This window comes from Muntiacus reevesi, chromosome 14 (genome assembly GCF_963930625.1).
Source record: "Muntiacus reevesi chromosome 14, mMunRee1.1, whole genome shotgun sequence".
NCBI lineage: Eukaryota > Metazoa > Chordata > Mammalia > Artiodactyla > Cervidae > Muntiacus > Muntiacus reevesi.
The window spans coordinates 60,427,013-60,451,864 of NC_089262.1; the positions used below are offsets into that span (position 1 = coordinate 60,427,013).

At 39.7% G+C, this 24,852-nt stretch overlaps 1 protein-coding gene across 8 annotated transcripts in view; it reads left to right on the top strand.

Annotated features, from left to right (window-relative positions):
• The window catches only part of ARHGEF28 (Rho guanine nucleotide exchange factor 28), a 320,275-nt gene that overhangs the window by 204,932 nt on the left and 90,491 nt on the right, over positions 1 to 24,852 (top strand). For all 8 annotated transcript variants that reach the window (XM_065905708.1, XM_065905711.1, XM_065905707.1 and 5 more), the window contains 5 exons: positions 11,021 to 11,142; positions 14,580 to 14,860; positions 17,724 to 17,931; positions 20,656 to 20,767; positions 24,307 to 24,349. In XM_065905708.1, the coding sequence (XP_065761780.1) occupies positions 11,021 to 11,142; positions 14,580 to 14,860; positions 17,724 to 17,931; positions 20,656 to 20,767; positions 24,307 to 24,349 (766 nt within the window). The remainder of the gene's footprint in view (positions 1 to 11,020; positions 11,143 to 14,579; positions 14,861 to 17,723; positions 17,932 to 20,655; positions 20,768 to 24,306; positions 24,350 to 24,852) is intronic.

Genomic DNA, 24,852 nt, shown 5'->3' on the forward strand with positions numbered 1-24,852 from the left:
TGGAGCTCCTGGGGACTTTTGAAGTAGGTACAATCATATTTATGTGCCTGTATCTTGCCATAAGATTATGCAAGATTTGAACCACTCATTGGGTTTCTTGTGATGATAACATACAGGAGCATCTGCCTTATCAGTTTGTCCATACGTTTTAATCGACAGTAACCTGAAGTGGTCTTATCCATGTTCTGCCACTCTCTGTGAGGTCTTTCACTTCCGTCCTGGAGTTTGTATAACCTGTTAGTTTCTTTCCTCTCAGCTTGCCTGTTTTTTCTGTCTTTTGACAAATTGGCTGCAGGCTTTGGAGAAGTGCATCAAGAAGGACAGGAATTGCTGATTAAATCTCATCACACCAAAGCCTGCACACCACACATGACTGAACATCCCCTTGATAGCTTGGGGGAAGCAGCGGCAGAGAAAATTATTTTCATCGTTGAGTCCTCCTTTTTCAAACACAAACATGTGTTCTCTTGAGGGCTACTTTGCAGTACTGTAATTAGGAACGAGGACCTGGAAACGGTGGGGAGAAAGCTATAGCGTCTCTGAGCCTCTATTTTCTTTTCCTCTCTTCCTTTTTGTTCCCCTACCTCCCTTGGTGCCTCCAGTGTATTATGAGGGAAAAGGTTAGTTTTATTCCTCAATAATTTTGATAACTAGGCCTCTCAAAACAGCAGAAAGGGGTGCTTTTAGAATCTGATTTTGGAGTGCCAAGTTGTAGCTTGTTGTTTTGAAGGAGTTTTCAGCAGTGGTTCCAAGGCCGAGTGCTGGAGAAACAGGGTTCACCCCCAGCACCTCTAGATCTGTCCACTTGCGTTCTCAGCTGTTTCAGCTGCAGGTAGGGCTGGTTGAGAGGCCTGATCTCATCTCAGGGCTCATGTTTCTTTTTTCACAGGATCCCAGGAGTGTGAGGTGAGCTCTGAGGGTGAATTGGACATTTGGAACCATGTTTGAGCCACTGTAGTTTGGTGGACAAACGTTCCCTGGGTTCTCCTAGGCTCACCTTGGTGTGAACTAGTCTTTTGAGTAGTGTTAGCTTATCTGTGACCCGCAGGAAATTCCTGGGCTGAGACTCATCTTGGAGTTTGGATGATTTCCCTTTGAAACCTAAAGTCCTACTCAGAAGAGTGAGGCCAAGAGGTGTCCCAGGTCAGGACTAAAGTTGGATTAGCCAACAGGTTCATTTGGATTTTTCCATAAAAACATACAGAAAAACTTGAATGAACTTTTCAGCCAACCTAATATCAGGAAAATCCTAAGAGGGATTAGAGGAAGAATAGGCAAGAAGAGAACGGTTGAGTGTACCTCAACCATGTTCACGATCATTTGTGAGGGCAGGTTTGTTCTTTCCTCTGCAGCACACTAGGACCATGGGTAGAAAAGACTATCTGTATGCTTTAGGATTTGGCAAAGTTCCCTTTGAACCTGGGAGGTAGTGAACTGCAGTGAGAAAGGATGTTTCCGTCAGCACTGTGTCTGCACTTGCTTCTATCGTTTAATAATGTCTCGGGGTGACCGCTGTCCTTTGTAGACCTCCTTGTCTCCAAAGTGAACGTGGTAATACCTCCTGTGGTTATGGAAAGTGGGGTTAGTGGGTAGGCAAAACCAATACTTTGGATGCTTGGGTAAAACATTTCCAGTGAACACATTTACATGCCTGTTATCTAATATGGTTGATTTACTGATAACCTATTCTGCATGGGATCCCACAGTTGTTCTTTCATAATAGGAGGCAAGTTTTTAAACCATGACTTAGTTTTTTCCCCTTATTTTAGTTGTAAGAATGGTTATCAGAAATCTAGAAATTACAGACAGGAAAGTGTAAGTGAAAAACCACCTGTGCTTCATCCGGCACCTTGAAATAGAAGTTAGCATCTTAGTGTATCTTCTCAGTTTTTCCTCCTGGTTATCTTGCATGTGGTTGTGTGGGTAAACCAAATGAAATCATGTATTTACTTTTGCATGAATGTTTTCTCAGCACAGATCACATTGTATTCTGGCAGTAGGTCTCCAGGGGGAGGACGTGAAGAAATACATTGGGGTACAAGTCATACTGTAACCTATTAATGAAACTTCCTAATGGGAAAATACCAGACATTGCTCAAATACCATTTTCTTTGGTTTTATAAAGTAGGATACTGAGTAACTCTAATTATTAAATAAAGTACTTTGAACTAACTAGGAGAATACCTGCCTCTCTAGAGTTGCTGTTCCCTAGTTGTGTGACCTTGGTAAGTTAATTAAATAGCTCCACAGTTTCTTAATCTGCAAAAATAACAAATAGCATGGCTTTTAATGGATTGCTTTGGGAATCAAACAAGTTAATATATAAAAATCATATGGTGCTTGGTTCAGAGCTCTATCTGTGATAGCTAAAATAGTGACATTAACCCGTGTAAGTATCCAATATGGCACAGGTGTCCAATAGATGCTTACTCCTCAAGTATCTAAATGTTGGCTTCTACTTGCTTCCTTTTATTGTTCCCCCCTCCCCCAGCCCCAATCATCTTCTTCAAGTACCTTTACTTTGCAAACCTACCTGTGTATGCATGCTCAGTCACTTCAGTCAAGTTCAATTCTTTGCAACCCCATGGACTGTAGCCCACCAGGCTCCTCTGTCCGTGGGATTCTCCAGGCAAGAATACTGGAGTGGATTGCCATGTCCTCCTCCAGAGGATCTTCCTGACCCAGGGATAGAACTCAACATCTCTTACATCACCTGCATTGGCAGATGGGTTTTTGTTTTTGTTTTTTTTTTAACGACTAGTGCCACCTGGGAAGCCCGCCACCTGGGAAGTCCCATTATTCCTTTAAAAATAACCTACCTGATATTTTAAATAAGAGATTAAAGAGCAATACTTCTGGGCCACCGCTAGAGAGGGCATGTCGATAGGGTCACACAGGAAGCCCTTAGCATCTGTGATGGTCTGCACAGTGGGGTGTATGTTTTCAGCTCAGACACCAACCAGAGCAGTTACTTATCCTAACAGGAGGGGCAGCTGTCATCACTGCAGTGTGGTAGACAACACGGAACAAAACACGGAGGTAGCGGGCAGGAAGAGCCCAGAGGAGGAGCACAGCCTCGTGACTCTTGAGTCTTGTGCGGAGACCTCCTGGAGGTCGTCCATAGTGACTGTGCTTTGAGGACGTCAGAGACGGAGGCCGAAAGCCAGGGAGCATGGGGACCGGTAGTCAGTAGACACTCAGTAAGTGCTGAAAAAGAGAATGAGCGAGTAAATGGGTGGATGAATGAGAGGAACAAGGAAGTGACGCTCCCATCACCACCTGGAGTCATACAAGAATAGCTCGGCAACAGGAAAACCCCTCAGAATCAGAGAAAACCTTACCAGACCATAAGGGTACAGGGTTTCTATCCTTTTCTTAATGAGAAAGTATTCACTCCTTTGGGGAATATTTTACCAAGTATCTGCTATGTATCTGATGTAGTTCTAGGCACTGGGGGAGTGAACAAAATGTTCAAAGTCGCCCTTTTCCTAGAGCTTACATTCTAGTAGAAGGAAACAGATAATACATGATAAATACATGATATGCTGGGTGATGTGAGATGGTGCAGGAGGAAATAAGACAGAGTGTAGGGGGTTGCTATTTGATACATATAACGGTCAGCTTCTGTGATAACATTTGAGTAGAGAGTGGAAGAAGGTAAGGGAAGGAGCAAGTCTTCTGTGTATCCAGGAGGAAAGTACTCCTGAGAGAACAGCAGGTGGGAATGGCCCGAGGCACAGGAGAGCTGGCTGGCGTGGACAGTAGACCGAGTGGCAGACTTTAGAGAGGTTGGTTCAGGGTGGAAGAGGGGAGATTATGTAATTGTGATTTTTTTTTTTTACAATAAGAAATAATATTTGGTCTTTAGCTACTTTTTGGGTGGGTGGGGGTCACAGAGCAGCTAAAATCCTTGGAAGTTCCAAGTGCTGAGAATGATACAGGTGCTTTTGTTGTGTTGATGAGATGACTTTGGATCTAAGGATGGGGGCTGAAGATTGAGTTCAGTCAACAATGGCCAGAAATTTCATCAATCATGTCTGTTTAGTGAAGCCTCCACCAAACCCCAGCAGGACTGTGTTTGGGGCACTTCCAGTAGGTGAACACGTGGCAGTACTGGGTGACTGGCCTGATGGGAGCGGGCACAGAAGCTCCGTGCTCCTTCCCTATATCTCACCCTGTATATCCCTTCCCTCTGGCTATTCATGGGTTATATCCTTTTATGATAAACTGGCGATCTGGTAAGTAAAATGTGTGTTTGAGGGAGGGCCATGAGTCACTTTAGCAAATTGGTCAAGCCCTGGAAAGAAATTGTGGGAACCTTGGATTTACAGCCAGTTGATCAGAAGTATAGGGTACAACCTGAACTTGGAATTGGCATCTGAAATTTGTGGGGGTGGCTGTTTGTAGGATTGAGCCCTCAGCCTTTGGAATCCGATGCTGTCTTCGGGTAGGCAGTGTCAGAGTTGAGTTGAGCTGTAGGACACTCAGCTTGTGTCCAAGAATCGCTTGAGTGTGTGGGAGCCTCCCCACCCTCAGCATGGGAATGGGGCCCCAGGCCAGTGTGGTGAGACTGTAGGTTGTGGTAAAGTTTGGCTCTAACTCAGAATGAGGTGGCAAGCCACTGGAAAATGTTGCGGAGGCAGAGCATGATTTGATTTCCCCTGTGAAAGAAGTGCACCGCCTCTGCTGTGAAGACTAGGCCGTGGAGGACAGAGAAGCAAATGGAAGGTGACCAGTGAGGCAATGATACCTTGTATCAGTCGAGCCGAGAAGATGGTGGTGGTGCCCTGGGTAGTAGTGGAGTGATGAGGAAAGGTCAGGCTCTGGGTCTGTAGGTTGTGAGAGAGAGCAGTGCAAGAGTTGTTATCTGCTGGGAGGAGCCGGAGTAGGAGGGAAAATGGTGAGTTGTGTTTCACACCTGCTGTGTTTGACATGGCTGTTGTACAACTCTGTAGCGATACCGAGGAGACAGTTGTGTACAAGAAAGAGAGCTGGGCTGGAGGTGGGAATTTGGGAGTGGTCGTCTTATCATGGCACGTGATGCTGTGCTGTCAGATGACCTGGAGAAGGAGTGCAGACAGAGAGAACAGAGGTTCGAGGATTGGTCCTGCAGCCCTGCAGCTAGCCAGATCTAGACGTTGGGGGAGACTGAGGCGGAAAGGCAGGAAGAGAGAGAGAGGGCAGAGGGGCAGTCCTCTGTACCAGAGGCTGCTGTAGGTCCCACAGGAGAGCTGACCTCCAGATTTTGTAACGGGAAGGGCACGAGTTACGTTCAGCGCTGGGAATTGACCTTTAAATTGACCTTAAAAGCTTTACCTGCTCTTTTTGTGAGGGTTAGTCATTCTCAGTAAACTCTTTTGCTGTGTTCATAAGCTTCTAGGTTTAAAACAAAACTGAATGAATGAATGAGTGAGAGAGAAAGACACACGCAGGAGATGTGAACGGAGAGGCCCTGCTCCGCCCGTAGCAGTGAGAACGCGGTGTCCAGAGTGGGTCAGGCCAGGTCAGCAGCCGGTTTGTAGAAGCTGCCGTGGCCGGGTTTGTTTATGTCTGGGTGTGGGTCTCTTACATAACCAGGCAAATAGGCCACGCTTTCCCTTACTTCCTGCTAGGCCCTTCGCCTCTTGAGGGAGAGCTGGATTTCGTTAGAAGTCAGGTTGCAGAGGCTGTAGACCGGTCAATGCCCTTAACTGTTTCCTGCCAGAGCGGGGACAGGTTCAGTGTCAGAGAGCAGGAATGCATCCGCCTTTCCTGCCGCACCAGTTCTCCTTCTTGCTCCAGGTGAATATATTTCCAGTCTCTCTCATGTGTCACCTCAACAGAGCGCCTGGTATAGCGAGGAAGTGCTGATGAAAACTTCTGCTTCAGGGAGCCATCCCACAGATCACATTACAGAGCAGTGAGAATTCAGGGCAGCGGGGTGCGGGGCAGAGAGAGCTGGAGATCCCCTTGGAGTTACTGTTTATCCTCCAGGCATTCTGCAGGGAGAACCTGGCCCGAGTCCACTTCATCATGTTAGAACATCGTAGTTTCTGAAATCTTCCCTTTGTTCTTGAGAAATGCTGTCTCTGATTGTCTGACTTGATGCTTTGTTTGTCCTGCTCTTATAATCTCTCCCATTTCGTAAGATCTCATCCTTAAATGGTTGGAGGTAAATTTTATGGGCAGGTTGGGTTTGTTTTTTGGTTACTGTGTTCAGGATGAACTTGGCAAAGTTTTTTAACGTGAGCTGAATCTGGAAATAAGAGTTAAAACATTTTAGGAGCTCTGCATGTAGTAAGCAGAATGTTTTGTGCATTCCAGTTGCCTTGGATTGGTTTTATATGTGTCAAGTTATAACCAAAGTTGAAATTGTTTTTTTAAGAAGCAAAACTACAGGAGAGAATCAAAACTATATAACCCTTGTTTACTTTTCTAATAATAGCAAGCATTACTTTGTGTCAGGTTAAAATCCTTTGTTTCAGATTGTGTTCTAATCACTTAAATATTAAACCATTTAACACATACAGCAATTTGATGAGAGAGATGTATTATCATCCCTATTTTATAGATCAGATAATGGAGGTAGGAAGAAGTTAAGTAACTTGCCCAGCATCACACAGTTAATAGATGGTGGAGTAGGACTTTGAATCCAAGCATTCCAAGGCCCTTGTTCTTAATGACTGCAGTGCACTGCTCTTTACTCATTTAAAATTGACAACTATTGGATGGGAATTGAGTTTTTGTTACTTTTAAACCATCTCTGAAATATGAGTTTACCAAATATTAAAAATTGATACTATCAGCAAAACTCTATAATTAGTTTTTTGCTAAGAAAAACTGTTTACAGAACAGCATTCATTTAGGACAAAGAGCTGATTTTTTTCTTGTAAATTATTTCTGTATGTTCATTGAAGAAAGACCTGAAGGACTTTTTTTTTTTTTTTTTTGGCAGAGGGAGCAATAATTTTTCCCTTAATTCACTATTGAAGTGGCTACATATGGAAGTAATGAAATCATATATCTTGAAAATCTTGATAAGTTTTTTTAATGAAACCATTGTAGGTTTTTCTTTGAACTGAAACTAGCAATAGAGCATTAATCACTTTAATATGAATGTATGTCATGGATGTTTATTTGAAGATACTGTATAAGACTCTTTTCTTTCCACAATAAATCTTATTCTGCTGGTCTGCAGCTCCTTATTTGTAGTGACTGGTGTTGAAGCTAATAAAAGAGTGGAAGTCTAGTAAGTCTGTGTCCTCTTTGGGGTTATTAGTCTGTATTCACTTCTAGGTCCTGTTATCTTTAGCTATATCTTGGCAAGTGGAGGCTATGGATGCTTCAGGGAGTTATACTGCAAAGGATTTGGGGGCCAGTTTTATAAATAGTTGCAGTGTGTGACCCAGAAAATCTGCATGGCAGGTTGTGGATGACAGATGGAGAGAGGAGACAGATTTTCCCTTCTTGCCACTATTTTAAGGTTTTGTATAGTCATGCCCTCCCTCAACAAGGCTCGCTCTCATCACCTGAGTGACAGGATGAGGACGCGGTCTAGGCCAGTTGTCCCAAGTGAAGGGTAAATCCTCTGGCCACTGTTGATCTTTGATATGGTGTCCCAACCCACATAGTAAGGCAGGTATTTCCTTTTCCGTTTTCTTTTAGCTGTCTGATTCAAGGAGGAGGTCAGTTGACACCATTGCCCCTTTAACATCTCCCAAATCTTTCAGGATCTCCCTTTATGACAGAGAGCAGGCTCTGAAGATCCCCAGCTTTGATAGGCAACTGTGTTTGGTCAGAACGTAGTTTCATTGTTCTGTGTTCCCTTGTTTCAGTATGTGTAATTCGCTTCTACTTTTGACAAGAAATAACTGGCTTTCTGTTTACAGTGAGGATAAGGTTTTTCTATGAAAATTAGTTTTATTCAAAGGAAAATGATGAGTTAATCTAAAAACAAGCACTAGAGTATATAATAATATAGGTGTTATGTAGACATGGCAAAACTGTGAATTTCATAGAGGAGTGGCAAAATTATGGGAAATATTGGTCTGATACCTGCTAAGGGCTTCCCTGGTGGCTCAGTGGTAAAGAATCTGCCTGCCAGTGCAGGAGTTGTGGGTTTGATTCCTGGGTTGGGAAGATACCCTGGAAAAGGAAATGGCAACCCACTCTAGCATTCGCCTGGGAAATCCCATGGACAAAGGAGCCTGGCGGGCTACAGTCCACGGGGTTGCAAAAGAGACAGACAGGACTTGGTGACTAAACAACAATAACCTCTGCTATGGTTAATTGTATAGAGATCTACATTCTCTTCTGTGTTTGTTTTGGAATTCAGAATGTTCAGGTCTTATTGGCCGAGAGCTATTATATGCGATATGACTTGCGTAGGAGACACTGAGGCAGTGCCGTAATCAAGTACTACAGTATTTCTGCAAGAAAATATATGAATGTACAGTGGGATAAATAGAGATAAATACATGGCCCCATGTGGTTCAGCTTGGGTCATGAAATACATTTTTGAACCAAACTTAAGGAAAAATGTTTTGATTTTCAGAGATTTCTAGATTTCAGAATCACATATAAGAGATTTTAGATCTGTCTTTGTAAACAAATTGCCTCATTTTCTAAAATACTGAATTATTATCATTTTCTAAAATACCAAACTAATCATGTAAATAACAAATAATACACCAACTTGGTCCAGGTAGCTCTGCTATCTTTATTTTACTGCTGTGTATCACTTCTGTATACGTTCTAATCTGCTGTGTTGGGCCAGGTAGATTTGTTTGTGGAAGAAATGGTGAATCCAAGTGACTTTGTACCTGTGTATATGAAAACGGAAGTAGTTCTTGGTCCTGCTCAGCCTTGAGATGTGAGGGTCAGTTTTGAACATAGGACTTGCTCTCTTGGATATCTGGCAATATATCCAAGATGCTAAATGGCAATGCATTCACTGGCACCAGACAATTTGGGGTAATATTTCATTTGGTTCTATGTTTTTAAGATAGAAAATCCATCAATTGTTTGCAACTGTTTAGTTGAGTGTAATGTTAGTTCTTAGATAGTCTAGTTATCAATGAAGTCTTAATTTAGCCATGATCAAAATATTTAAAATTGGGCATGACCAGCCTCCCCAGCCAACTATTTTATAGTCTGTGAATTTAAGGCACTGTAGAGCAGTTAAGCTGGATTAATTACAGCTCAGAGGGTCATGTTATTTATGATTGGTTTTCAGACATTTTGGAAAATGATAAATGAGCAAGTATTTTCTTCAGAACGCACTGAGATTTGTCAGATTCTCGATTTATACCCTTTAGAACATGCCTTTATTTTTTTTTTTTGTAATTAGCATGAAAATGTATAGTAATTGATCATAAAAATTATATTTAAGAAGTATTTATGGGTTTGTATGTTATATTGCAGCTATTTAAATAAATTGATAAAACAAGACACTGTAGACATGAAGTTTTGCTTTTATAGTGTGTATTTCCTCAAGAAGCTTATTTAAATCTCACTTTACTGTTCTGTAGGGAAGAGGTATACTTAGATGTAGAATTTGAGTCCAGGGTCATTTGGCTCATACATATTTATATGTGAATTTTATATTGTCGTCCAGGATTATCCATGAAGAATAGAGTTGTTTTTTTTTTTTTTTTTTTTTACTTATGGTACATTAGTACAACAGTTATTCATGCTTTTTCATTTCTCAACTCACTCCCATGGGCTTACCTGGATTTAAAGTCATGACATAAATAAGACAGGTGGTAGGATTAGGGCCACTTCTGATGCAGCAGAGGCAACACTAACCCTTTTGTACCTATTCAAGAAACCTTACTGGAATGTCAGTGAGGATGACATTTGCTATGGCTATAACTTTCAATCTACCTTATTAAAGTCATTTACAGGTATTAAGAATCTACTGTTAGTATAATACACTATGATTAGTATTATTAACCTTGTACCTCACACTGAACATGGTAAAATCACCATTAATAATAACAAATCATCAGATATAACAGTGACAATATTTATTGAGCAATTGCTAAGTACCAGGCATGTGTTAAGTGCTTTTCATGTCTGAACTCATTTAATCCTTATAAGCACACTATGAAGAAAGCATAGTAATTATCTGCTTTTTTATGGACGAGGACACTTTGTAAATGTATTTGGAGATCAAGTAAGTTAGCCAGAGTCACAAGAAATGAGGTATTCTGACATGACAATGTTTTATTATCTTCAACTTTATCTTCCTCATATAGGGCTTCCCTCATAGCTCGGCTGGTAAAGAATCCGCCTGAAATGCAGAAGACCCCAGTTCGATCCCTGGGTCTCCTTCCCTGGAGAATGGAAAGGCTACCCACTCCAGTATTCTGGCCTGGAGAATTCCATGGACCGTATAGTCCATGGGGTCGCAAAGAGTCGTACACAACTGAGTGACTTTCACTCTTTTTATCTTCCTCACAAATACAGTAACATCTCAGCTCTCTGGGACTCAACTTTTTTGACTGCCTGGAACAAACCTGAGAACATGGGAAGCAAGCAAAAACATTTCTTTAGTAAACATAGAAATAAAACTCTCTCTGTATGAGATTATACATATTCAGCAGGGAATGAACGGCTAGACTGTGTCCTATCCAGGGTCCTTTCGGAAAGGGTCTGGAGCCTGGCTATTTCAGTGGAATCTGAAGCTTCCAGTATGATCACTAATGCTTCCATGCTATAAAGTGAAATGAGTTTTAGTTTAGTGTTAAGAATTGAAGACCAAAAACCCAATTGATTCTTACGAAAATCTCTCTTGGTTGGAAAAATAGTGTTTGAAATGGGCACATATTTCTTTATCTGAAATGACTCATTCTTTACAAAAGTTTTAGGTAACAGAGGGTTTGGATGTAAAGAGAAAATGCTTGCATTGTTGATCTTGTTATGTGAAGACAGCAAAATGCCATCTTGATTTTTTTCTTATGGTTTGGTTAAGACGTTAAAGCTCGACTGTAAAATAAATTCCTTCTATTTATTTGCCCTGTTTTCATTTTTCCTCTAGATCGTTCCTTTGATGCCCTCAAAAAATCCAAGCACCCCCCAACATTTCTTGCAGCTGGTCAGCTCTCTGACGTGCTGAATGGTGGTGATGAAGTCTATGCTAACTGCATGGTGATCGATCAGGTGAGGTATGAGTGCTGTCGCTAGGGGGATCTGTCATCTTTTTAAAAATGTGCGCGTGTCAGAATTCCTTCGCGTATTGTAATCTCAGAAAATTCCAGCCTAAGAGCAGCCCAGGGTGATGTTGCCGTGGAGTCTCGTCATACGATCACTTAACGTAGGCCCTTCCTTGAGAACCCAGCACACCTTACCCTCCACCGAGAGGCACCACGGGAGGGGTCTTAGGACACTAACTTATCCATGGGGCCAAAACAGGAAATGACATTTGGGAGGCCAGCTTCTTCTCTGACCTGATTATGTAATATTTGTATTCAAATCCAGCAGACACTAATGAGTGAGAGCGTGATGCCAGCCCTGTGTGAGACTGTCACATAAATCACTTGCTTGATCCTCACAACACACCTATTAGTGTGTGATTAGGATACAGAGCTTTAGTATTAAAACAGAATGGTGTCATGTTGCAGGGAGGCTGGAACCCTTTAGAATTCTCCACGCATTCCCTAATAGAGATTTGTGAGTTAAAACTCATAGAGACAGAGGGCTTGGATGTGTATCTACTTAGGGATTTATTCTTTGTCCTTTCCTGTAGCTTGGTGATCCTCACATTGTAATATTTTAAAAAGTAAAGTATAGTTATAGATCTGAAAAATTCTGCATGCCCTAATTTATGGGAAATTTAAGGGATTCTCAAGAGTAATTTTGATAGCACATAATTTCTGCCTTATTTCCTGGTTTTAAAACCTGATCTCCACGTAAGAGGCTTTATGTATATGCTCATTGAACAGTGATCTATTTTGTCCTTTTTGGGTGGTTGTTGTTAGTATACATATGTTATATACCATATTCTTAGTACACATATATTGTATACTATATCATTAGTATTCATATATTGTACCCTATTGTATCTATTACTTATAGATATTTTCTCTGATGTAAACTTTTTGATTTTCTGTCTAGTGGATGCTAATTTCTGCCCATTGGTTGAATGTCTCTTTCCTTTGGTTATGAGAAATTGTTACATTAAGTGCATAGTATAAATGGCATAGATTAGAATGATATTCAAAATGACAGAACAACCAAAAAATCAGAATGGACGTCAGCTCTCAATAACGAGTGTATTTCTTTTGGTGTAAAGCAGCTGAATGTCAGCCCTAGTTCTAGAAATCTAGGCACAGAGTTTAGGACAAAGTGGGAGGTCTGGGGACAGTCTTTTAAGCTGCAAGGTGACTGAACTTCCTGGGCTCTGGCAACATTCCGATTTTCACGGTTTTATTCTGTTGCCACACTTTCTCAGTGTTTAAATACATTTGTCATTGCTTTTTCATTCTGTTCCTCAGTGGATATTGCAGTACTTCCATTTACCTCCAGTAGCTAAAATTGTACTCGACTCAACATTTGTGGGGGCAAACTGTGTCTTTGTATGTTGTAAGATACACTAAAAATGGAAAACTTTCCAAACCAAAAATGAGGTTAGGATATAACTTCTGTTTGGAAGCACTTTGAGTGAGAGAAGTTTTGCTTTAATAATGTGAAGCATACATCTAAAGAGAATTCAAACAGCCTGATTGATACACTGAAATGAAGTAGAAGATTGCTGAAATTTGTGCAGTGAAACAAAAATCAAAATCTGGCTACAAGTCACAAAGTTTCTTATATCAGTGTAGTGTAGTTTGTAGTATAATTACATCATTTGTTTTACTGTTCCTATGTAGATTTGAATAGTAAGGACAACATAAGGAGTCCAAATTCTGCATACTGAAAATAATTTCTAGCAATATCTGGAAAGAATCTTACTTAATTTTCTTCATCTCCCTCAATCTGGCATGGAAACCTAAAAAGACTGCTAGCTTATTTACATACTGTTTCCCATGAATTTTCAAGGTTATCAACCTACCTGATGAGGAAACTCATGTGATATAAACTACTTTGAAAATTATCATATTAATTACTTTGAAAAGAATTTATTTGGACATTATTTCAAGCCTGCATAATTTAGTACAAAGAATTCTTATATACTCTTAATCAAAAAATTTCCAAATTTTACCATATTTTACTTCATTATTCTGAGTATGTATTTGTATATGTATATGTGTACTTGTAAATGATTAAGACACGTATACAAATATTAACTTGTTTGAGAGTAAATATGATGCCCTTTTACTCAGTCTTTCACGGTGTATTTTCCTAAAAGTATGGATATTCTCTTACTTAAGCCACATAGTTACCAAAATCAGGAAATTATCATTGACACACTACTATTAGCTGTTTACAGACATTATTCAATTTTAGCCAGTTGTTCCAGTAATGTTCTTTGTAGCAAAAGAAAATTCAGTAGCATGTCTTGCATTTAGGTGTTGTGTCTCTTTAGTCTTCTTTAATCTGGGACAGTTACTTATGCTTTGTCTTTTATGATAATTTTGAAGAACATGTTCCAGATTGTTTTTGGTGCTGCTCCCTTTGTTTTTACTGTTTTCTCGCTCAGAAGTGATGCCTTTTGATGACCACCACTTCAGATCACCAGTACTTCCTTAGGGCAAGTGTTTTTATCCACTGGTACTTAAAAAAGAAAAAAAGGTTATTTATTTGGGTCTTAGCTGGATCATGTGAGATCTCCCCTTGTGGCACACAGCCTCTAGTGACGTGGGCCCCAGTGGTTGCAGGGCCTGGGCTTAGTTGCTCAGCAGCTTGTGGGACCTTAGCTTCCTCACCGGGGATTGAACCTGTGTTCCCCTCGCTGAACCACCAGGGAGGTCCCCAGCTGGGACTGTTTTTTTACACCGTCTAGTGGAGGCAGTACTTTCTCTTCCTGGTGAAAATTTTAGATCAGTCTTTGGCCCTCTGCTGACTCCCTCCCATGCAGACTTTTCCAGACTGCCCTTACCCTAACGCAAAGGCTCATGGCAAGAGTATGACAGATTGCTGGCTGATATTTGATGTTTAGTATTTACAGGTAATTTAAAGTTTGGGGTATTTTCTGTCTTCTATTTATACTAAACCCATAGATCTTATGTAGCTTTATTTGGTCTTTTTGTTTGAGAGACTCAGATTTATGTGACTGCCAATAACTTGGTTTCCCAGGTTCCTACAAACTATTTTGTAAGCTAGAATGCCTACTCTTTAGTTTTTGTCTCAAGTATTTAAAACTTTTCCCCTCATTTTGAGTCAGTGGTTCATAAAATGTTAAAATCACAGTCAGTTTCTGGTTTTGTAACACAGTTCATAAAACACTTGGTTGTCTTCCTTTTGTGAATTATGGGAGAGCAGAAAGTACACAAAAGTATATCATGTAAGAATTCTTTTGCTTATATAAAGAAACACAAGAACAAAAAACCCAAAAAAGATAAATAAGTTGGAGGGTCTTTACATTGTGAAAACTGTATTCTTTGCTCAGCCAATCTTTCCTGCTTTTGCTCAGAAAATATTTTTCTTTCAACTACCAGGTTGGTGATTTGGACATTAACTATATTAATATAGAGGGACTCCCTGCAAATACCTGTCTTGAATCTATGGGTTCTTCTTTGGGGCCTGAGAGCAGCAAACGCATCCTTCCTGCTGAAGCCAGTGCTGGCACATACCCTCCAAATAAGAATACAGAAGTGACATCACACTCGGAAGCCCAAGCGTCTTTCATATCATCATCTAGTTCATATGCTTCCAATTTGAATCTTTCTTTTGGTCTTCGTGGATTTGAAAAGGAGCAAAGTCATCTAAAGAAAAGAAGGTAAAGTACCACATTCTAGAGAGAAAATGTAGAAAATCAAAGAACTTTGTAGCTGGACATGGAAAATTTTATTTTCTTATTGTTATTGCCCCCACCATTTTTATTTCTACATCAAAATTTGCCTCCTTTTAGGTTCTTCTATTTCATGACTTGAAAGTAAGATACATAAGAAAACTGACAAAAAATAGAGGAAAACCACAATGAGATACCATTTAATACTTACTAGATAAGCAAAAATTTTATAAAGTGTAATAATACCATATTTTGGTGAAAATGCATATGATAGAAACTCCTGTATACAGTTGATATGAGTGAAAATTGTATAATAACTTTGGAAAATATTTTGGCATTTTCTTGTAAGGTTGGATGTTCATATATATTATGACCTAGCAGTGTTACTTCTGTGTCCTAAGAGACATGTATAAGACTATTTATTGCAGTAGGAAATAACCCAAATGGTAGGGGATGAAAAGATAAATTGCACTCTAGTTGCATAATGGGATACTGTACGGTAGTAACCATGAATTAACTGTGACTACATCTGCTTGCACAATCATGTGCAACTTAGAAGCATGAAGTAGAACAAAAAAAGGAGCCACAGAATACTTCAGTCAGATTTCACATTTATAAAATGCAAAAACAATCTGTTACTGTAGGGCGTGTATACTGTGCTTAAGCAATAAGGAAAAACAAATGAGAATGAAGAGGATAAAAATCCTCAAATTTAAGATACTTGTTACATTGAGTGGGCATTGTAGGGAAAGGATAAAGCCACAGCGTGGCCAATGTTTGTTTCAAGTTGAGTGGGCTGATGGGTGTTTATTTTTAATTTTTTATTGGAGTGTAGTTGTTTTTGCAGCGTTGTTAGTTTCTGCTGTACAGCAATGTGAATCAGTTTTGTGTACACACATCCCCTCCCTCTTGGACCTCCCTCCACGTCCCCACCGTCCTACCCATCCAGGTCATCAAAAAGCAGCAAATTGAGGTGTTTGTTTTATTTTTGTGCTCTGTAACTTATAGTTACCTTACATTTAATTTCTTGTATATGTAAAAATGTCCCTAGAACAATAGTTTTATTGTATATGATATGATTGTACATATTTATATATGTGTGTGTGTGCATGTGTGTGAGACCCTGTATCTTTGAATTTGCTTCTTATCCATTCATCCTTTAGTCTATTTTCTTTAGGCAATAGGCCCATTTTTACTGACTTCGTTTTATCCTAGGGCTTCCCTGCTGGCTCAGGTGGTAAAGAATCCGCCTGCAATGTGGGAGACCTGGGTTCGAGCCCTGGGTTGGGAAGATCCCCTGGAGAGGAGCCTGATGGGCTATAATCCACAGGCTTGCAGAGTTGGACACAACTGAGCGACTAAGCCCATATTGCTTTCTTTAGGTAGTGAGAATGAAGAGGATTCTTCATGAGAGCGACAAATGAGAGTGAAGAAGATAAAAATTCCCAAATTTAAGATAATTGTTACATTGAGTGGGCATTGTAGGGAAGGACTAAAACAATGGTGTGGGCAATGTTTGTTTCAAGTTGAGCCTTATATATCCAGTTTTACACATAAGATTATGAATCAAAATGACAATAAAGTGAACACATATGAGTACATATAAATATGTGCCTGAATGAATATTCGGCAGAGACATAGTTGATCAGAAAGGAGTGAAGGGAAGGGTAAGCAGCAGTCACTGGGTGCTGATCACTGGGTTGTGCTGATAAACAGCTCGAGGTTAGACACCTTTAACAGGTGTTGGTACCAAGAATGATGTCTACTGCATAGATAATAAAAGATCTCTAGATTTTTATTGTGTGAATTATAGTTTTAAAGATGCTTGTGTGGTCGTGGCTGCAAATTAAACTGATGGGACATTTTGGGCTCTGCTTTGACACAGGAGACAAGGAAAATAACCAAATTTGAAGTCTGTTTCTGGTTCTGTTTCAAAATCAAGATGATGTGTTGTTATTAAAATTTTAGCTCCAGAAGTATAACAGCCAAAGAAAAACTACATATTAAAAATGCATTATGCGTTAACATGCCTATGGAAGTTCTCAGCCTCAAAGCTTGAGTGGTTTAAAATGGAGATGGGATGGAAGGAACTGGAAGGTGCAAGGTCAAATTCTTGCCTTTTAATTTTATGGTTATCAAAGTTAAATGAGGAAAGAAAAGCAGTCAGTTCGCAGCATCACCACCTGCTTCTGAAATGGAATTTTCATAGGAATCATTTTTTAAGTCTCTAAAAGTGATAATTGAACAGGATATGTTTGGAACCTCGCTTGACTCGTGCCTGACCCATTTCTTGACACCAGCTCCAGAATGAGATCGTCACATCTCTCCTTGTCTTAGCGTGCTTCCACCCTCCTGACTTGTCCAGGGGTGAAGGAAAGAAAGCCATGCTGCATTTTTCACATGTAAATTGCCCCAGAGCCTGCCCCCTCTCCACTAAACAGCTCAGTGGCTCTGGTTTGTATGTGTTTTTAATATTTGAAGGGTAACAGTGGGCCTTGTAATATTCAAACCCAGGTCTCCTGCAGTGCAGGCAGATTCTTTACCATCTGAGCCACCGGGGAAGCCCAATAATTATATTTACAAAACAGAAACAATGAAGATAGTACTAATTTGAAATGACTTTTGTTAGGTTGAAATGTTCATTTGGGGAAACATAAAATTTTGTTTAAGAAGATCTATTCAGGATGAGGGGAGAGGAAAAAATGATAAAAATCACTTAAGTATGAATTTTGTTAGGTATTGGATGAGAGCCCCTTCTAGCTGACACCAAGAAAGAATCTGAATTCAGGGAAATAGAGAGCCATGGCTGTCTTACTTGATGGCTTGGTTGTTTATTTGCTTTTTGCCGCAGTTCCAGCCTTGATGCCCTGGATGCTGACAGTGAAGGAGAGGGCCATTCGGAGCAGTTGCACAATTGCTACACTCCAGCGTGTCAGAGTTCCTCGAGAGCTGGCATTACTAGTGGGGATGAATTGGACTCTTTTGAGACCAACACTGAACCAGATTTTAATATCTCCAGGACGGAATCATTTTCTTTATCAAGTAACCTGCAGCTGAAGGTATTCTTATTACTATTCATTTGGTTTATTAAAAGCCTGGAAAGTATGTTGTCTAAATCTGCTCATCTCTGAAAGACAAATTATGTTTATGGTAACACGTGTGAATGTTTTTTTAATTGAAGACCCATGAACTTCATGTCTGTCTTTTACTCTCTCACATTCTAATGTGTATAGTCCTTACGTACAATGGCTGATTTGTTTTCATGAATCCCCACCAATGCAGATCATCTTTCATGTTTTTGGAAAATTTTACCATTTTATACAGTGTTTTCTGCCATCATCCCTTAAGCAATGGGAGAAAGGCTGGTAGTATGAAGTGAGCTTAAATGATCAAGCTTGGTGCTGTTGATGAGTAACTAATATTGCCAAGGCAGAGGTAACATTTGTTGAGCTGCATGAACTCGTCTGGAATACGATAGACTCTTAGTTTTTTCACAGGAGACAGCTTTTGTGTCTTTTTTCACATTGAACTTTCATTTCATTGTGGTTTCTTGAAATGACTAAACGCTTCCAGTCTTACAGGGAAGCCCTTTTCTGTTTGAACCTATGTTTCTTTTTTATTTTTATTGTCCACTTGTTTTCTTTTTAAACGGAGTTTACTCTGTAAATGCAATGTGTTTGAGTAAAACTCTATTGAGTAAAACAATGTGTTTATAGTAAAACTATAAAACGATGTGTGCTGTGCCTTAACATCTCTTATCTCAAACATATGGTGGTTATGATTATGTTTTATTTTTATACTATTCTCTACAATATGTAAAACATGCTTTATGTATGTACAAAATACATAATCTCATAACTCACCTAGGATATAAAGTGCTATTTTTATTTTAACTTTTGATCTGTTAAAGTTCTGCAGAGATTAGATGTCCACATTGCCCAAAGCTTGGTGACAGAGTCAGAACTCAGATCTAGGCCTTCTGACCCCAGAATCTGAATCCTCTACCCTCTACCCTCTACCCTCTACCCTCTACCCTCAGAGCTGTCATCATCTTCTGAAACTAAAGATCATGTGATATTTCTGGATAATAAAAATTAGATATGGTTGTTCATGTAGCTATTTCTCAAACTTGTAACTTGAATGGAACTGTGAAAAACTCATCATTATTCAGAAGAAAAAGTAATTCTCTGTGAACAGTCCTATACTGTTCACTTTTAAGAAGAATCTGTCCTGTGAATTATGGCTTGCCTTGCATTTGTAATTACCCTGTATAACTTTTTGCCAAGGAATTCCGGATAATTTTCGAATTCCTATTGTTAGGAAAAATGATTACCATGCATGACTTCAATGCAGAGGATGGCACTTGGCTAAGGCCCTTTGTGGCCAACTCACTGTTAGGGGAAAACTTAGGTTGGCCTTTTGGGCCTCCAGGCCCACTGGGTCTTTCCTAATAAGAAAGTCATGGAGCCATGGCTCAAGGCCATTCAAAGCAAGGTCAGGCTTCTATTTTCAACTTTCCTCCAGGCTCTTTAACTAAACCACGAGCCTAAGGCAACTATGTGCTTTTACTTATGGAGAACAAAAGGAAATAGTGCTTCTAAAGGGCTGCTGCTGATGCCTTAATTTTAGTAACACATTTTGCGGCACTTTCTTTTACCTCTAACCAATAGGAAGTGGGCATCAGTCCTAAGTCCACATGGCCTCTGTTGGATGGGTTTGGGTATCATAAATGGCTTTAGTGACATTCTGTTGCACATTCATGTAAGATCTCTAGAACATGTAAGAAAAACATGTTTTTATTATCTTGCCTTCTTGCACTTTCACATATGTTGCCAATATAATGATAGAAATAATAGGTTGTTTGGGCAAGCAGGAAGAAAACAGCAGGTCATTTTAAAGGGATACAGTTAAACTATATAAACCAGTGATAATTCAAACAAAATCCCAGGAAGTGCTGGATGGAAGATCTGTTGAAAGATGAGCAAAGACTAGAAGGATTTGTATAATGCTCCGATGCATTCTTTTTTGGAGGCTGCAGCTAGTACTACAAATAGCCTTTGTGTGTTAGTCACTCAGTCATGTCTGACTCTGTGATCTCATGGACTGTAGCCTGCCAGGCTCCTCTGTCTGTGGAATTCTTCAGGCAAGAATACTGGAGTGGGTAGCCATTCTCTTTTCCAGGGGATCTTCCCAACCCAGTGATCAAACCTTGGTTGCCTGCATTGCAGGCAGATTGTTTGCCATATGAGCTACCAGGGAAGTCCTCAGGAAATAGCCATAGGAATTTTTAAAAACATAATTTTAGGTAACTGTTTCTCTACCTTCTAATAATTGTTATGTTTATAGATATCGGTTCATTTGGAATTTTGCTTAAATGCTACAGTTTAAAATTATAAAAATAAATGACAACTCAGGCCAAAAAAAGTCAGACTTATTGAATATGCAGAGAAAAATCATGTGACTTAATCTTTCATTTTTAACCAACATGGTTAGAATATTATACTTGTATCCTAAGTATATACTTAAGTATATCCTATGTACTTGTCTAAGGTGTATAGGAACTATTCCCGGAGCTCAAGTTTACTAAAGCATTCAAAAGACAATAGCATTTTTTAGAGTTGTGAGTGAGAGACAAACAGAAACAAATCATTAATAAGATTACATCAGAAATATTCAAGTTGAATCTTTTTGTAAAGGTCCTGATTTAGTAACGTTGATGATGAGTGCATACTTTCAAGTCTTCTATAGAATTTTTTAAAAAGCTTTGTTATGATTTCTTTCAGGAATCATTGTTTTCTGGCATCCGTTCACGTTCCTATTCCTGCTCATCACCCAAAATTTCTTTAGGAAAAACTCGATTGATCCGTGATTTTACAGTGTGTAATTCAGTTGAAGGTAAGCATTATTTACCATTTGGCTGTGAAAGCATTCTTTTCCAGAGTGGATTTTCAGTTAGTAAAAGTACATAAAATATATAAGAGGAGCAGGAAAGTATTCTAAATTTCATTTTCACTATTGAGTTTTCTAAACTTAGCAAAACCCTCAGCTCACTGGATATCACATAAAGCATAAATTTTATTTTGATGAAATCACAAATATGTACACACCTCTCTGCTGCCTTATTTTTTTAATAAAATGTTTTCCTCAAGGGCAGTGTAAACTAGAATTTATTCTAGGTTGCTTATTGGGAGAGCTTTAGAGAATTTTATTTAAGTAAATTAGTGCTGAAATAACCCAACTCCCCAGAGGCAAAGCATTGCAAAATTGATTATCTTCATTTCTTTATTTAATAAGGAACTTTAGCAAGTTAAAATAACAGAACATACTTGAAACACCAATAGGTATATCTCAAACAGTATTTTTTGTGGCCCATGTAAACAATTGTAGATAAACTTTTATACAATCAAATTTTAAGTAAAATACAGTATACCTACAGAGAATTGATGCTTTTGAACTGTGGTGTTGGAGAAGACTCTTGAGAGTCCCTTGGACTGCAAGGAGATCCAATCAGTCTATCCTAAAGGAAATCAATCCTTAATATTCATTGGAAGGACTGTTCCTGAAGCTGAAATTCCAATATTTTGGCCACCTGATGCAAAGAACTGAGTCATTGGAAAAGACCCTGATGCTGGGAAAGATCAAAGGTTGGAGAAGAGGACGACAGGATGAGATGGTTTGATGGTATCACTGACTTGATGGACATGAGTTTGAGCAAACTCTGGGAGTTGGTGATGGACAGGGAGGCCTGGCGTGCTGCAGTCCATGGGGTTGCAAAAAGTCAGCCATGACTGAACAACTGAACTGACCTGAACTGATACCTACAGAAAGGAGTGCATATTATAAGCATGTAGCTTGATGAATTTTCAAAAGTGAATTCAGATCAGTAAGTAGAATAGTTGTGGCAACTCAGAGCTGCCCTTGTAGTCCCTCTTAGCTACTACCCCAATTGTTAGCTTAATTCTGGAGTGTGATTATTATTGTATTATGTAATAATTACATTTAAAAGTATTATTTGGAAGTATTAATGTCAGTCTGTAGTATATAGTATTATTACAAATTTTTTTGTCAGTATATCAGATAATGCCTTTTTTTGGTCTGTTATCCTTAAGAGTCTTAGAGGACTCAGATAGCAAGAGGTGTGCTTAAGTATTCTCAATATTTAGAATATTTCAAATAGGACTTATTTTACTCCTTCTTTTTTCTTTCCTTTTTTCTTATTCTTGCTTTGTTACATTGCCATTATTTTGCATTTTTATGCTATGTGGAGCAATATTGAAAGTATAATCTTTGTGCTTGGACCTGCCATTCTAAAACAATGACTCATGAATGGAGACGTTCAATCAATATTTGCTGAGTGAATATACCAGACAAAATGCATAAAATACAAAACACGTGCTACAAGGCATTTTTTTTCCTTTTTCTTCCTGGGATGTCTTTTTGGAAGAAGAGAAAACAACGCTGATACAAATGTCAGTTTTGGTTTTTAGAGTGGAAAGATGGAGAGAAAGGACTAAGAAAAAGCAAAGATACAACTACCTTGAGGGGACAGGAGTAGAAGATGGCTTGAATTTGCCCTGGATTTTTTTTTTTAATACCATAAGTCTTTCTAGGATCTCCAGGTCCCCCTGACCTTAGCTTAGGTTGGGATTCCTTTTAATGGCAGTGTTGATACCTTTTCACTGTGTATGATCACAGCACATGTGTGAAAGCTTGACTGCTTCGAAGATGTGTTCTAATGTTTCATTGTTCAGTCTGCTTAATCAGAGGTAAATTGATATTTGTGTTCTTATAAATCCTCGATCAATGAGTTTTGAGTAGCTCTAAATTTTTTTCTATTTGAGCAGAGTACAAGTTTTCTTTTCCTCAGTGGAAAACTCTAGTACATGAGCTATAATATAGATATATAAAGATAGTCTCTCAGTCTTTTTTATACGTATTTGTAATGTTCTATTTTCCTTATCATTTCCAAAGGGTTACTTATGATAATTTCTCATGCTTTTTTTTTTTTTTTTTTTTGGTTCTGTTTATTTTGAGCCCAGAGTACAATGGTGGCAACTTTATTATTTAATGTTTTATGCATGAAACAAAATTCACTATAATTCCCTTTGGTAGTTCGTGGGTTTAGATAAAAAGGAATATTCTCAATGTTGAAATGACAATTACAGCATCACTAAGACAGACAAAAGTGCTCTACATTTAAAAATTTGAGAAGTGCAGTGAATGTACTTTTGAACATTATTGTGCTCTGAGGGATGAATCCTGTTAGATTTTGTCCAGTTTCCTGAGCCTGATTCTATTACTTTATTCGCTTGATTATTTTGGCAATATGGCTTATTCTCCTGACACCTCACTCTGTGTACCATAAAAATAAAGCTTTCTGCCGATGACTTAATTTGCAGGATATTTAATGGGAAGAAAATAAAAGTCTTCGGATTCTTCACAGTGGGTTTTCTACTACCTACAAGATAGCCTTGGGTTCAGCAGTGAAATTCCACATTTCTGGGGATATGTTTTCCTTAGTTTTCCTCCGTGTCCCTCTGGCCCGTTTCCTGCTGCAGCCCAGCTTTGCCTCGTCACTGTCCTGGACTGTGACAGTGAAGGACCTGTCCCTGCCGCGTGGGTGCTGGGCTCGCCAGGGCCGTCCCCTTCAGTGCCTCTCATTGTGCACACAGCAGTGCCTCTGCTCCATCCCTGGGGACGCAAGGTGATGCTGAGCGCTTGCACGAGTCTCCCCTTCCTACTCTCCCACCCCCGAGTCCGGCGAGGGAGGGACTGCCCCGTCCCATAAGCCCCAAAGGCCATCTCCAAACTGATGCTGTGTGAAGGCACTGCAGGCATATTAAAATGGACTCTCCCTTAGGCTGGCTTTCAAGACTTTTAAGCTTTGCGAAAAAGCCTCTAAGATATTTATTGATTCTGTATTATGTGGGAGAACGAGTGTTAAGAATAAGGAATGAAGGGATAGGAGGGAAATTTGGGGGAGAGTGGATATGTATATGTATGGCTGAGTCCCTTTGCCGTCTGCCTGAACTATTACAACATTGTTAATTGGCTATGTTCCAATATAAAATAAAAAGTTAAAAAACAACAACAACAACAGGGGATGAAGCCCTAGTGAGAGATACTGAGAAAGACAGACTGGGTTTCCACCCTTCTGAAAATGTTTGCTGCCCCTTGCTGATGCTAACTTAGTTCATAAAGTCATTGAATGTTGCCATATTTTGGCCTCCTCTCCATTTTCTCCGAATTAGGCAAAGTGTTAAAGACATCTGGAGCAGTGCCCTAGTTGTACCAAATAACTTGTTTCTTGTTATTTGCTAACTGGTGGTATGCACCATGATAAGGTAGAGTTGAATACATGTGTGCACTTCAGACTAACACATGACTGCTAGTTGTCTGCCTTGGTTTTCATTCTGTTGTTCTGTGTCTTGTAGAGCAAAGAGCTTACAGCTTGCCGGAGCCACCAAGAGAAAAAAGGTATTTTGACTCTTTCAGATTTCCTGAAGCACTGTTTGATCCATCTTTGGAAATGTTTAGCCGTCGTTTTCGATGCCTGCTCAGTAGCTTGTGGGAGGCTTTGCATGACGAGCCGGCTCGAGGCTCCGCTCCCTTTGGGACCTGTGTGGGTGGCCGTGTGCCAGCTGCTCCCCTCAGCGCCTGGATGAGCGGGGCTCAGGACGGGACAGAGTAGGCTGGGGTGGTTTTCAAAGCCGAACACGTCCATGCCCAGGACAGTGGGGAGCGGCGTGAGACCGCCTGCTTTAGGAAGCTCTGTCCGCCACGACAGGAAGACCGCTGCGTGACAACAGGCCCCTGGCGCCAGTTACAGAGAGTGCCTAACATCCCTGCTGTCCGTTGTCACGGAGTCTTGTTTAGAAGGGTGAAGTTTGAAACAAAGAATAAATGATACAGAAAATGCTTTGAACATTATCAACTTTCTGATTACTATGCAGATTTGGAAGCTGTATGCCCTACGCTGC